At 43.0% G+C, this 15362-nt stretch overlaps 1 protein-coding gene across 10 annotated transcripts in view; it reads left to right on the forward strand.

Annotated features, from left to right (window-relative positions):
* Window positions 1-1260: 1260 nt before the first annotated feature.
* The window catches only part of Spag9 (sperm associated antigen 9), a 130721-nt gene continuing 116619 nt past the window's right edge, over window positions 1261-15362 (forward strand). For 8 of the 10 annotated variants that reach the window (XM_036197733.1, XM_036197729.1, XM_036197730.1 and 5 more), the window contains exon 1: window positions 1262-1777. In XM_036197733.1, coding sequence (XP_036053626.1) covers window positions 1475-1777 — 303 coding nt within the window. In that variant the 5' untranslated portion in view covers window positions 1262-1474. Of the gene's footprint in view, window positions 1778-15362 lie in introns of all 10 variants that reach the window. The other 2 variants (XM_036197728.1, XM_036197735.1) reach the window with 1 other exon arrangement.

The following is a 15362-nucleotide window of genomic DNA, read 5'->3' on the forward strand; positions in this document are numbered from 1 at the left end:
AAACTTAAGGAGTAGTGGTGTGGGGGTGAGGGAAATTGGCAAAACAGACACAAAATTAGTCCTGATAACAGTTTTCATCTTTTCCTTTTTGAGTTTATAGATTGGTACTGGCTCAACCTCCATAGTGTTTTTGTTGGTTTTCAGGAAGATCAAAAAAGTAGGAGACTGCTGGGCGGTGGTGGTGCACGCCTGTAATTCTTGCACTCGGGAGGCAGAGGCAGGTGGATCTCTGTGAGTTCGAGGCCAGCCTGGTCTAAGGGCTAGTCCAGGACAGGCTCCAAAGCTACAGAGAAACCCTTTCTCAAAAAACCAAAAAAAAAAAAAAAAAAAAAAAAAAAAAAAAAAAACCCAAAAAAGAAAGAAAAAAATAGTAGGAGACTTTGGGGACGATCTGGATCCTCTAAACACTAAATCGAGGGTTTTTAGGACCCCAGGAGCTGGCCGACTTTCTCCCAAATAACTTGTCTATTTAAATCCTCCCTTATTTTTAGATGAGTCGGAGCCGTTGTACTTCTGAGTCACCTATGGCAAAGAGAAGGGGCTTTTAGGAGTGTCTTCCGGCCAACTTGAGGATAGGAGATGAAAATACAGGGAAATGATCTTTGACTCAGCCTGCCCAGGGCTTGGGTGTTGTGGCATTCCCCACAAGTGACGCACTCCCAAGCGGGGTGACCTCATGTATCACGGGACTTATTCCCACCACTGACTCCACCCCATATCCTCCGCAGCTTCTTCTCATCCCCTCTCACTTACCAGCTCCGCCTCCCTTTCAAGATCTGAGAGGGGGTGGGGTGGCTGCAACCTAGAAATGCCTTTCGTGGGTGGGGAGCAGAGACACCCAGGGTTTGGAAAAATGCTAGAAGTGGCACGCACTTGCTCTCTTTCCTGCTCTCGCTGCGTGACCTTGACTAACCCGCAACTCCCCTGGGCCTAGTTTCTTTGTCTGGGAGACAGGGGCCAAACGTCTGGCGCACCACGAAGGCGCCGTGTGAGCTGTCGAAAGGCGAAGAAGACGCTCGCAATCTCGTCGCGGGAAGAGTTGTCACCCTCCGGAGCCCCTCCCTTCCCTCCGGGAGCGCCCAGCGAACGCAGCCCGCGGCTGTCACTTCCTCCGCCTCTCGCCTCTCAGCCCGCGCGCGGCGCTGAGTGTTGGCGTCACAGCCGGCGCACGCAGCTGCAAGGCCCCGCCCCCGGCCGCGCCTGGCCTCCCGCGAGGGCCCCGCCCACCGGGGCGACGCGGCGCCGGCCCCGCCCCACGGGTGACGCGTAGCGCGCGCGGCCGGGCCGCCCCGGCAGTTGGTGCAGCGGCGGTTGGGGTGAGAGCGCTTACCCCACCCCTCCCCTCCTCGGCCCGGGCCCCGGCCCCCAGCCCGCGGGGCCCAGCCCCAGCTCCAGCCTCCGCCGTGCCCGTCCCGTGCGGGCCCGTGCCGCCCCTCAGCCGGCGACGCCCGGGGCCGCCCGCCCGCCCGCCACCATGGAGCTGGAGGACGGTGTGGTGTACCAGGAGGAGCCCGGCGGCTCCGGGGCCGTGATGTCAGAGCGAGTGTCCGGCCTGGCCGGCTCCATCTACCGCGAGTTCGAGCGGCTCATCGGGCGCTACGACGAGGAGGTGGTCAAGGAGCTGATGCCACTGGTGGTGGCCGTGCTGGAGAACCTGGACTCGGTGTTCGCGCAGGACCAGGAGCACCAGGTGGAGCTGGAGCTGCTGCGGGACGACAACGAGCAGCTCATCACCCAGTACGAGCGGGAGAAGGCGCTGCGCAAGCACGCCGAGGAGGTGAGGGCCCACGGCGGCGGCGGCGGGGGCGGGGGTCGCGGCCCGCCGCCCGCCTGCGGACGCTGGGCGCGCCCGGGTGGCCTCCTGAAGGGCAGGCCTGAGGCCGGGGCCCCGGGAGGTGCTCCACAGCCTCTCGGGACTCCGGGACCCCGGCCGCCACTGGAAGCCTAGGCAGGCCAGCGAGTGTCCGGGAGAGGGGTGAAGTGGGAGGGAGGGCCCGGGGAGGAAGCGACACCCGGGCATGAGGGCACCTGGGGCTACCCGAGGGCGGAGACTTGAGGGTGTCTGGTTGCTTCTTGTTTGGGGAAGTTTCCGACCACCGAGGGTAGTCGGGTGCCGGTTCAAACTTTTAGCCTTGGGGAGGGGGGCAGTACTGTCCTGCGTGTGAGTTCCGCTGGCTTCGGTGCCTTTCCAGGGGGCTGCTGCTGCTGCTGCTGCTGCTTTGGGAAGTTAGAGATCTCCCTCTTTCGGTCAGTTTTCTTCTTGACATTTAAATCCTCCCGAGAAGGAAGTCTTATTTTTATGCCTGATGTACCTTGTTTAACACTTTGTCACCACTTAGATGTCGAATAGCAGTGCCCTGTAAGTACATAAAGTGGACTCATTTACTTTATGAATGTTCCTTACCGAGGCATTCCCTTCGTATCAGGTGGTAACCTTGGACAGTTCCCCAACAGACTCCTCTATTTATAAAGACGACTGGGGGGCGGGGTTGAGGAGGTGTGGGTGAGTGTTGCAACACTTTTCCTGTCTGCGTTTGCTTTGCATACTGCAGTGTACTAGTGCACTTGGCTGGCTCTTAGCTCGAACACCTGAGCAGTGACCTTTGTACTCTGACCTGCATGCATGAGCCTTTTGGAACACCGGCTGTGTAAATGATCCTCTGGCTTTTTGAGCGAGTTAAGGATTTTAGCCTTCAGGCTGAGTGCCTTGGCATTGTTTCTGAGGAACTTTTCTTTGGCAGTCAAAATGCCTCCTTGTTTTTGCTTCCAAGACATCTAGTACACCTAGATAAATACATGGTGATTGAAGGAGACTAATTATCGAAGGAACCACGCGTTGTTTTTCAAAAATTCATGACACGGTAGGAGTATATGAGATTTGTTTGGCAGCTCGTTTCCTAGCATTAAATAGCCAGCATCATTTAAAAATTTTTGTTGTATGTACCTCTCCATTCAGGTAAATGATTGTTTTTTTAAAAAAATCCCAATTATAGTCCTGCTCTCTACTCGAGATTTTGCAGTCCACCTGTCTCAAAGGAATGTCATTGAATTTGCCAAACAAAATTGACTTTATTTCAGGAGTGTGTCCAAATATACATGGAGGGAAGGGCTGAAAAAACAGATGAGATCACAGATTCTGTCAGCTTCTTGCTACCGTTTATAAAACAGATCAAGGCCTTTGAAGAGGCTTGCCACTTGTTGGTGCGGATACAGGCCTTTGCCATGGTGTGGATGCAATTGGAGGAGAGTGGGCCATATATACGAAGAGGTCAGGAGCAGGCCCAATGTGACCTATCACCTCTGGTAAAAAGGAATGCTCCTACCAGCCTTAAACTCTTGTCAATCCATGTAAACAGGGATGAAATGCCAGGGTCACACATTCCAAGAAAACCATCTGCCACAGGTTGCAGAATCAGAAAAGTACTAGGCTCTGTTTTGTATTTATTTCTTAAGTAAATGACCTTAAAAATAGGCTGCTCATTAGTTACATCTTCAAATCCTCATAATGAAATCTTTGGATAGACTCCTGACCTGAGAATTGAGAACATTGATGAACTGCTAGATGAACCACTTCCCAAACCACAAACACTTTATCACCAGCACTCATGTAAGATGATAAGCTGTTTTGCCTACACCTAGAAGTTCACTCTTCCAGGCCAGTGTACAGAGTGGATTCAGTTTAATTCTCTCCCTGAACGCTCAGTGCCTTTAACCCAGAGGTTAAGAGCATGCTCTTATAGCAGAAGTGCTCCACGGAGGGTATTTACAGCCAAAGTAATTTGAAAGCATGGTGATTGTGCATCTCTAGAGTGTAAAGTAAATTCTGGGCACCGTTGTGGAAATTTAGGGAGGTATGGAAATGATGAGGATGTTAAGGAGTCTGTGAGGTGCTGTAATATCTTGCATGCAGAAATTGCCAGGAAGGAGGCAGAAATGTAATCTCTATTATGATGGTTGTATTTAATTTGAATATACTCCACTTTTCTTGCTTTTATTTGATGTGTGTGTAGTTTGTTTGTTGTTTTAGTGACTCCTTTTAGAACTGTCTTAGGAACTGGAATATAGCTCAGTGGTAAATTATCTGCCTATTCGCCCTGGGTTCAGTCCCCAGCACTGCAGGAAGTTACCACCGGCACCAAATTACAGCAAACAAAATACATAAAGGCAGAGTTTAGATCTATTTGGGCCAGTTTCAAATGCTAATAGATCCTTTCACCTGCCACTCTTCCCATTGGGTTCCCTGTCACACAGCTGTCCTTGAACCCTGGCACAGCAGATGCTTTTGTTCATGTAGTTCCCTTGCCATACAACGTCTTCCCTCAGAGCTTGATCTGGCCAGCTCCTCCCCTCTTCCCTTTCCTCCTTCCCTTCCCTGTTCTCTTCCTTTTGTCCTGGCCTGTGCTTTCTTTCTACATAATCTTGCTCTGTACCCACATTAGCCTTGAACTTGAAATCCTCTTGCCTCAGCCTTCCAAGTCTTGAGGTTATAGGCTTGCACTGCCATTCCTAGCTAGTTTCTGTCAACTATATGCTCAGTTTAAATTTCACTTTTCACAAGACTTTCTTGTCTGTTATGTACTAAAATGCTGTGTAATCCTCGTGAGTCCATTTGTTTGTTACCCCCCCTTTTTTAAAAAGAAGATTGTTCTATTTCTTTTTCTTTTCTTTCTTTCTTTCTTTCTTTCTTTTTTTTTTTTCTTTTTGGTTTTTCAAGATAGGTTTCCCTGTATAGCTTTGCACCTTTCTTGGATCTCACTCTGCAGCCCAGGCTGGCCTCAAATTCACAGAGATCCGCCTGCCTTTGCCTCCCCAGTGCTAGGATTAAAGGTGTGCGCCACCACCGCCTGGTTTAAGATTGGTCTATTTCCAAGGCTGGTCTAGAATTTACTGACCTCAAATTCCTGAAAACAATTATGTCTTAGCTTTCTGGGTGCTGGGATTGTAGTTGTGTGCTACCATGACTGTCTCATCTCTAAAACTTACTTTATTTACTTGAGCATGCTTGAGGGTGGGTGGATGTTTGCCAAGGCTCATGTGCAGAGGTGAGAGAACTTAAAGAGGTCAGTTCTTTCATTCTACCTTATTGGTCTTGGGGAATATGGTACAGACCTGCTTGTTACGTGGGTGCATGCTGAGATTTGAACTTGGCTTCTTATGATTGTGCAGCAAGCACTTTTAACTGCTGAGTCATCTTTCTTTATAGCCTTCTTTTTAAAACAATTTTCCTTGTGTGGTGGAGAGGGTACATGCCACAGAGCTCAAGTGGAGTTGAAAAGGATAGCTTTTGGGACTTGGCTCTACCCAGTGGGTTCTGAGGGTTCTGGGGATCAAACTAGGGTCATTGGGTATGGTAGCAAGCTTTTTTGTTGTTTTGTTTTGTTTTTAGAGACAGGGTTTTTCTGTGTAACAGTCCTGACTGTCTTGGAACTTGCTTTGTATACCAAGCTGGCCTTGAACCTACGTAGATCCACCAGACTCTACTTGGGATTAAAGGTGTGTGTCACCACCGCCCTATGCAGCAAGCATTTTTTACCCATTTCACTGGCCTTCTTTATTAGGATTATATATATCCCAGACCATTTGTAGGGGAGTTTTTTGTCAGGACCTCTGGTCAGCTCTGTCCCGCCAGCCCACTCCCAAATAATCCTTCAGAGACTTATTATTAATTATAAATGCTTGGTCTACTAGCTCTTACAACTTAAATTAACCCATTTATATTAATCTACACTTTGCCACATGTTGTTACATCTGTTTCATCTTGCACTTCCTGTTTCCTCTCTGTGTCTGGCTGGCGACTCCTCTGACTGTATCCTCCTTTCCAGCATTCTCTCTGCTCCGAAAATCCTGCCTAGCCATCGGCCAGTCAGCTTTTTATTAACAGTGAGAGCCACACATATTTACACTGTACAAGATTGTTCCAAGTATTTCCCTTTTTTTTTTTTTTTTTGTCTAATTAAAGGGAAGATTTTAACTTTAACATAGTAAAATTATATACAACAAAAACAGTTAAGTAAGAATTATAGTTTTAATATCCAGTCCATTTGTATTTGGCAACATTAGAAAATGTTATTTATCATATCTTTGTGAGGCTAAAGTTTTATATCTAATTTACCTTTTATCATAACGAAGGAAAACTATGACTATCTAGTCTTCAACTCCATCAAAGATCCCAGAAGGATGTAATGTTACCTAACAACAGAGACATCTGGTTTCCTGGATAGTCACCCAAAGTTCTTCTGTAACATTTGGGCATCCATCTTTGGCCTACAGGCCTAGCATATCAGCCAGACTTTCCTGAGAAGCAGGGAATTTTGTCTTGGTAAAGTTTGGCAATCGCTTTTTTTGTGTGTGTCCTGCTAGTCCAGTTTGCACAGTATACTGTCAGCAATTGAGGCAAGGGCAGTTTTTTGCTCAAATGGCCAGCTTTTGCCATAAAGAAAGCAAGCTCCATACGGAGGTTCTTCAATGCCCATCATCTTCTCTGAAGTACATTGGTCTTACCAGGAGCAGATGTGTCTCACTGTCAAGAAAAGTCTTATGTTATTAAAATGTTTTAAATGCCATATTCTATAGGTCTTTCAAGTGTTTGAAGATCACCTATCTATCTAAAATATATTTCTGTATGACCTAGAAAACATAACTAACATGACTGTAAATTTGATAGTTATGAGTGACTATTAACCTGTGTTTCTTTATTATCCTAAATAGTTTTCAAGGATTAAAACTTTATATTGCATAATTAAACAAGATGCATAGGTATGAACTGTATATGTACAATACCTCAAACAAGAGTAGAAACATACATATAGTATAAAAATAACTTTAAATTTGTATCGGTAAACCCAAATCCAGACTAATGTAAACTATTTTGAGATTAATAGGTTTTTTGGATTAAAGTGGATTCACTAATCTTTCCCCTTATCATTTCTATATCATATCTCTCTTTTTTTCCTTTAGAAAGAGATCTTTGAATTTAACTCTTTTGTTTAGCCTTTATTTATTTTTTACCATGACCAATAACAATTTGTAACCCCCCCCCCCCCAATGATAATAAACATCTATAACTCATCTTTTGGGGATGTGGACATTATTCTCTAGACTACTTCCTGTTGTTTGGGGTTGTTGGCATCTTTGGGGACCCTGAGAAAATTCAGGATAATGGTTAAGTCTTGGCTGGATTAGTTTGTGAAGCTGGACATTTCAGCCAGCAGCTTTGAAGCTGTTCTGCTGAGAACAAGCACAAACTCTGCCAGCATACTGTATAGTGAGTTTGGGGTTGTGCTCATGCAGACAAAAAGGTTACAGATGCTGAGAACTGTACCAGAGGCATTTTGAGATGCTGGATCACTTGGGCCATTTGTTTTTATTGGTGTCTGGTTCCCTTGCTCCGAAAATACATAAACTTTTAAAAGATAACATATGCCGGTTGGCGGTGGTGACGCACGCCTTTAGTCCCAGCACTTCAGAGGCAGAGCCAGGCGGGTCTTTGTGAGTTAGAGACCAGTCTGGGCTACAGAGTGAATTCCAGGACAGGTACCAAAACTACACAGAGAAACCCTGTCTCGAGAAAAAAAAAAAAAAAGAAAAAAGATAACGTACATATCTCTATTAGTACAATATAGACTGTATGTTGTATACAAGTTAGCCAAAGATGAATTTTTTGTTCTATGTTTGAGCAGGTAAAATATATGTTACATGTTTTGTAGTTTTTTAGGTTTATTTCTTCATGCTTGTGGTCAGGATGTTCAGGAGGTCTTCCTCGATCATACCTGATCATCATTAACCTGGAATAAATCCACAGCCTCTTAATTTCCTGTGGAAATAAAAGTATAAGCTCTCTCCCAAAGCAACATTTTGACTTCCATTTTGAAATCAAGATATTTTTAAAATGTATAGGTTGGTTTAATCTAGTGGTTTCCATAATCCAGTGTTTCTTAGCAGTTGTTGCTTATTCATTAGTAGTGAAACAATTTTAAAGACAACACAATAACATACAGGATCCAGACTCTGTGTATTTCTCATCTTTACATGACTTTTTTTTATATTACTTTACTCCCTTTGTTAAAGACTGTATTATTTTAAAACTATAAGTGTATACATTTTATGATTGTCTATAACCTTTTTCTTTTCTCTCCCATTACTTTGTACATTTTAAAACACTCTGTAACCTGTTTAGAGGTTTTTTTTACTCCCTTCTGGATTTGTCTTTGCTGAGCATCTGTAACCTTTTCTGTCTGCATGAGTACAACCCCAAACTCACTATACAGTATGCTGGCAGAGTTTGTGCTTGTAGCTCAAGCCCTCAGGCAGTAGCTGGGAGACACCTCTCTGTTCTTCAGCCTGTGTGAGAGACTTCGAGAACCTGCTATGTGGCTCAGCTCATGGGGTACTGGCAGCTGCCAGGAGGCATGTCTCAGTACCTGACTGGCATGAGAGACGCGAGACTAGGAAGCCATGCTTGGCTCAGTTTTTGTGTGATTAGAACCTTTTTTAAGCTTTCTCAAGTCTTAGGTGGATGTAGGTTCTGGACATTTGGGTGCCATTTGTAGGTGGACTTTTCTGTGTCCCAGCAGCCACTCCCAAATAATCACACAGACTTAATATTATAAATGCTCAGCTAGTAGCTTAGGATTGTTTTTAGCTAGCTCTTATAACTTAATTAACCCATTTCTACTAATCTATGTGCTGCCCCTGGCTTGTTTACCTTGTGTAAATACTTCCCATCCTGCTCGATCTGCATTTCATGGCATCTCCTCCATCTCTGCCATCCTTCTTCCCAGCATTCTTTCTTCCCTGGAAATCCTGCCTAGCTATCAGCCAATCAGCATTTTATTAACAATGAGAGCAACACTTCTTCCCAGTGTATAGAAGGATTATTCTACAGCAGACCAGCCTCAAACTTAACAGTGATTTCTCCTGCCTGAACCTCCTAAGTATGATTGTGATGATGACTATGGGGTGTGTACTATGACACCAGCTACTAGCTTTACTTATTGTGTGTGTGTGTGTGTGTGTGTGTGTGTGTGTGTGTGTGTGTTTGTGTGTACATAAATGAGTTTATGTGAACCAAGTGTATGCAGGAGACCAAGTAGGCCAGAAGGAGGGGCATTGGATCCCCTGGAACTAGAATTGTGGGTGGTTGTGAGACATCATGTGGTGGCTGCTGGGAAGCAAACATTATGGGTCCTCATTAAGGCAGTAAGTGCTCTTAATATCAGGACCATCTCACCAGCCTCCTAGACTGAGTAGTTTGTTGTTGGTTCAAGACAGGGTTTCACTATGTAGCTCTGGCTGTCCTGGAACTTACTATGTAGACCAGGCTGGCCTTGAACTCAAAGAGATCGACAACCTCTTCTGAGTGCTGGAAATAAAGCTGTGTGCAACTACTCTTGGCTAGATTGAGTTTGTTTTTTGTTTGTTTTGGGTTTTTGAGGCAGGGTTTCTATGTGTAACATTTGTAAGACCAGGCTAGCCTCGAACTCACGGAAATCCACCTGCCTCTGCCTTCTAAGTGCTGGAATTAAAGGCATGTGCCACCACTGTCCAGCTAGATTGAATATTTTTAAAAGTCAAGGTCAGTAAACTTTTTAAAAAGATCTTCTTTGAAATGTCTTTGCTTGTTTGCATGTAGTATTTTGCACCACTTAGATGCTTGATGCTCAAAGATGGCAGAGGAGTGTGTTGGATCCCCTAGTGTCAGAATTGTGGATGATAGGTGCTAACCAAACTTGAGTCTTCTGTTAGAGCACCAAGTACTCTTAATCCATTGAGCCATCTCTCCAGCCCCTACTTTTTATTTTCTTTAAGATGTCATTTTTAATTGGGTATATGTGTGTCATATGTGGTAATGTGCATGAGAGTGCAGGTGCCCTGGAGCTGAAGTTAACAGGTGCATATGAGCTCTTGATGTGGGTGGCTGGGAACTAAAGTTGGGAGAGCAAGAGCATGTGTTCTTTAACAGCTTAGCCATGTTAGCGGTGGTGGTGCACGCCTTTAATCCCAGCACTTGGGAGGCTGAGCCAGGCTGATCTCTGTGAGTTCAAGGCCAGCCTGTGCTATCAAGTGCCTTCCAGGAAAGGTGCAAAACTACACAGAGAAACCCTGTCTCAAAACCCGCCCCCCCCCAAAAAAAAATCCACTCACTGAATATCTATATACTTATTTTCAAGATTCAGTAGTTGTATTCAACCTATACATGTGAATGTCAAGGTATTGATGTATATATACACATTTGCTAGTTGTGTTTTTTGTGTGTAGGTTAAAGGACAATTTTGTGGAGCTGTTTCCCTCCTTCCACCTTTAGGTGGGTTCCAGGGATCAAACTCAGGCTGCCAGGTTTGCATGGCAAGTGCCTTTCTTTCCCTGTTGAGCTTTCTTGGCTCACATATTTCTTCAAAGTAAATATACATTCTGACACTTTTCTTGGTACGACAACATATTTAGGTTTGAGAATATTTCTAGTGTCACCAAAGTTTCATTTGAATTAACTTAAAAATTTTGAGGTAAGTTTTTACTTTGTGTCCCAGTCTGGTCTCAAACTTGGGATTTTCTTCCTCTACCTTGAAAGTTCTGAAATATAAGCAGTGCATTACCACACTTGGCTTGAATTAAATTTTTGTTGAGTGTTTTTGAGACAGTGTTTTATGTAGCTCAGACTAGCCTCAAACTTGCTAAGTTGTAGTGGCTGGCCTTGGACTCAGGATCTCTTGCTTCCACCTCCCAATTGTTAGCATTACAGATGTGTGTTAACCGTGCCTGCCTTTGCATTAATTTATGAACATGGTATATGTCAGTTAAAGAGATAAATAAGTTAATATATTTTAAAATGTTTTAAAATTATTCTATGTGAGTGCATGATGGGTGGTGTATGTGTGTGTGTGTGTGTGTGTGTGTGTACATCAGAGGACAACTTTGTGATGTTGGTTCTCTGTACTTTTTTGTGGATTCTAAGAATTGAACTCAGGTCCCCAGATTTAGTAGGCAAGCACCTTTACCTGTGGATTGGCTCATCAGTCCAAGTTATTAATATTTTATACTACATTAGTATAACCACAAGGAAAAGAGGAAATGGTTGTAATTTAGCTACTTCTATAAGAAGTTTAAATTTGTCCAGCTATAGTGGTATATGTCTTTAACCCAAGCACTCTGGATGCAGAGGTAGTCAGATCTCTATTGTGAGTTCGAGGTAGCCTGGTCTACATAGTGAGTTCAAGGACACCTAGAGCTACGTATAAGACTCTGTCTTGGAAAAAGAAAAAAGAAATTTAAATTTGACATTTATATAACAAAATTAATTTGAAGTTAAGAGTATAGCTGGTCATGGTGGTGTATTCTAGTACCCTAACTTGTGGAAGTAGATGCAAGAGGATCAGGTTAGGAGTTCAAGGTCCTCTTCAGCTCCATAATGGGTTGAAAGTCAGCCTGGGCAACAAAAGACCAAAGGTAGGTGTGGTGGCACATGCTCTTAATCTCAGTACTTGAGAGGCAGAGGAAGGCAGATGTCTGAATTCAAGGCCAGATTGGTGGTCTACATTGTGAGTTTCAAGACAGCTGAGTCTACCTGGTGAGACCTTGTCTAAATAAAGAGGTGGGGAGGGACTAACTTGTGCTTTTCTTTGTGCGCAGTAATGATAGAGTGTTTGATTAACATGCACAGGGCTGGGCCCTGGGTTTGATTCCTACTATGGCAAAGAGAGGAGCAAGGGAATAAGGAGGGAGAGAGGGAGAGGGATTTTAACTAGCATGGTAGCTACAGGTTCCAGGCTAAAGGCTTACAGGTTCCAGGCTGTGAGATATGAGCTGTGTAGTTAGAGCCCACCCTTCACCTCAGAAAAGGAGAGAAAGTAAATAAAAACACTACAGTGCAGATTATTGTAGATGCTATTCAGGAAATAAACAGGATGATAGAAGAAAGAAGCAGGCAGGTTAGACAGAATAAGCTTATAAATAGGTTAAGTTGATGGAGGCAACTAGAATAAATTTTTAGGTCTGAAACTTTTGACATTTTAGAATTTCTCTTCAAGAGTCTAGAAAACTTTGAAAAGTATATTACTTTTTCATAAATGAATTTATTTTATTTTTGGCCTTATTTATAACTTGGCTTTCCAGCCAAGTTTAGCTGTTTTGGCAACTCTTTCCAATAAGAGACATTTTGCAGAGCTGAGAATCAAACGAGGTCTTATATTCAGGCTGTGCAACTTGAAAATCTCTTTTTTCCCCCTCTAGTATCTGACCACTGTGAATTTCCTGTATTCATGTTAGTGTTTGCTTTCCTAGACATTCTTTCACAGGTCTTTTTATTTTCATTATGCATATCCCTAGTTGATACTCTGTATTCCCATGGATTTAATTACCATTGTTCATTATTCCAAAATGGATATGTCCTTGGTAGGAATATAGTCATTCTCTTCTCTCTGGAGTTGTAGATCCAGTCACATTGCCTATTGAATGTTTTCCATCATCTTTAAAAATGAACTTAACTCCCCAACGTATGCTTTTCCTTTGTTCTCTGTCTTTGTGGAGGATACCACCATCTCACCATCTTACCTGACCTTATACACTTATATGTATTACTATCTTTTTTTTTTTTTTTCTTTTTTTTGACAAGGTCTCATGTAGCCCCCAGACTTGGAACTCCTGATCCTCCTGCCTTCACTTTCCAGGCATTTCTACTTTCTTTCACTGTTCTATTTTCCTATTTCTTTTGGGGGCGGAGAAGGGTGGCAGGTTGCCTAAGCCAGTCTTAAATTCCTGAGCTCATGTACCTGCTTTAGTCTTCCAGAAAGCTGAGATTACAAGTGTGGACAGCTTGACTTTCCTTTGTTGTAGTGTTTTGGGTCTCACTTTTTTTCCAAGTCCATTTCTACAGTGTGGTACAGGCTATCAACCTCTTTCTCTGCATGTTACCTCCGTCAGAGCAGAAACTTTGTATTGTCCACCATTATCCATAACTGGCACAAAGGAAGTGCTGAGCATTTCTGAATAAAGGACTGATTTTTGTTTCCAGTATTGGCAACATATAAAGCTCCCATTTCCCCAAAATGGAAGTCTGGGACTGGTGTGGTTTGGAGGTAGAGCATTTGCCTGTCATGTGCCATACCCTGGATTCATTTGCAGCACTAAAAGGAGAAAACCAAGGAAATCTGATCAGATAATATCCATACTTAAAAACTCTTAGTGGCTTTAGCTAAATTTCTTAAAATTATTTAAGTTCCTAAATAGAAGGTTTTGAATGAAGATGTCCCTATCTTATGAATTTAATCTGTCCATTTTGAGCCACACTAAATATTTTGTATTCTCTTCTGTCCTTCATAAAAGCTGTTTTCCCCCCTGGCACTCTAATTTTAATTTTTTTTCTTTTTTTTTTTTTTTTTTTGAGACAAGGTTTTTCTGTGTAGCGTTGCGCCTTTCCTGGATCTTGCTCTGTAGACAAGGATGGCCTCAAACTCACAGAGATCCTCCTGTCTCTGCCTCCCGAGTGCTGGGATTAAAGGCATGCGCCACCAATGCCTGGCTAATTTTAATTTTTTTTAATTATATTTATATATCGTGCTTGTTGAGAGGGGCATGCACATGTTACCAGTGTGTATGTGGCATGTGTGTATTATGGGAATATGCTCTCTCCTTCTACTGGGATTGAATTCAAGTTGTCAGGCTTAGCAGTTAAGTTATCTTGCCTCCTCAATTTTACCTATCAAATGATTGATTCTATTTGTTGTTCAGGATGCAGTTCTGGATTGCCTTTTAGGAACACCCAACTGTGGATTATGATGGTTTCATATCCTCCCACAACCAAGTGTCTTTGCCGTTTCTTAGCACCTCATCTATCATATCAGACTAACCTATTGCTTTTATTCTTCCACCAAACTGGGGATTCAGTGGGCACTCAATAAGAGTTTGTTGGTTAAATGGATAAATATCTAAAGGTCAAATTGCTAAGCCTAAGCATTTAAAGTTCTCTTTGTGCATTCAAACTTTTGTCCCTTACTGTTGGTGCCAAGTTATGCTAAAACTTCCAAAAAGTTCTTCCAAAAGTTTTTTGACTTTTTTATAGACAGAAAAACTGTGACTCTGAAGTATAGTTTTTTCAGACACTACTTACATTATGCTATACATAGGAATAGTTTACAAATATTTGTTTTAAAATTTGCGGTATTAGGGGCTGAAGAGTTGCCTCAAAGGTTAAGAACAATCACTACTGTTCCAGAAGATCCAAGTTCAATTCCTACCAGCTCCAACCATCTGTAACTCCAGTTCCAGGGGATCTGATACCTCTTCTGGCCTCAGACACCAGGGATGCATGTAGTGCACTTACATACATGAAGGCAAAACACTCATATACATAAAACAAAAATATTCCCACAAGTCCCTATAAAGTCTGTAAATCCTAGTAACACACCGGTCAAAACAGGTAGGCCATAGCTCTGCTTGTACACGTCTGGCCCACCAACAATGGCAACTTTCTAGTTTACTCTAAAGATGCCTTCCTTCTTGGGTTCCTGATGAAAGCTTTTATTTGGAGACAGAAAAGTCTTAATACTTGTGGAAAAAGTGACTCATTGGCATTTAAAACGCTTTTTTTGTTTGTTTTTGGTTAGCTCAGTAGTAAGCCTGATGACCTTAATTCTATCCCCAGGCTCCGCATAAAGGTGGTATGCCCCTCCCCTGTTTCATACACATGAATAATCAATCTTTTAAAAAACAAAACAAAACAAAAATAAATCTTTTTTTTTTTTTAATGCAATATTGGGTTAGGTGTTGTGGTTCACCTCCATCATCCCATCTACTGGGAAGTTGAAGCAGGATTTGAGAAACTCAAGGCCAAACTTACCTACATAACCTAGTTTTAAGCCAGCCTGGGCTACATGAGACTATATTTTGTTTTGTTTTAAATCAAGAATAAAAAGAAAGCAGTCACTCATTTGTGGCTTTGTTTTGGAGACAAGGTCTCACACCGTAGTCTTGGATGGCCTTGAACTCATTGACACTCCTACCTAAACCCTCCTCATACTGAGGTCCCAATTCTTAGCTTCAAGAATGTTGGAATTATAGGTATGTGCTACTATCCCACTCCCTTTGTTTTTTAATTCTTTAATGTATACTTTCATATTGGAATAGGAATTCAAGGAATTCAGTCAGTTTACTCAGTTTTACTCATCTCTGGCCTAGTGGTTGGGCAGAAATTGTATGTGTGTGTGTGTGTGTGTGTGTGTGTGTGTGTGTGTGTGTATGTGTGTATGCATATCTATATGTTTTCGTTTTTAAATATTTTATTTATTATTAAGTATGCAGTGTTCTGTCTGTATGTGTGCCTTCACACCAGATCTCATTATAGATGGTTGTGAGGCACCATGTGGTTGCTG

This window comes from Onychomys torridus, chromosome 8 (genome assembly GCF_903995425.1).
Source record: "Onychomys torridus chromosome 8, mOncTor1.1, whole genome shotgun sequence".
Lineage (NCBI taxonomy): Eukaryota > Metazoa > Chordata > Mammalia > Rodentia > Cricetidae > Onychomys > Onychomys torridus.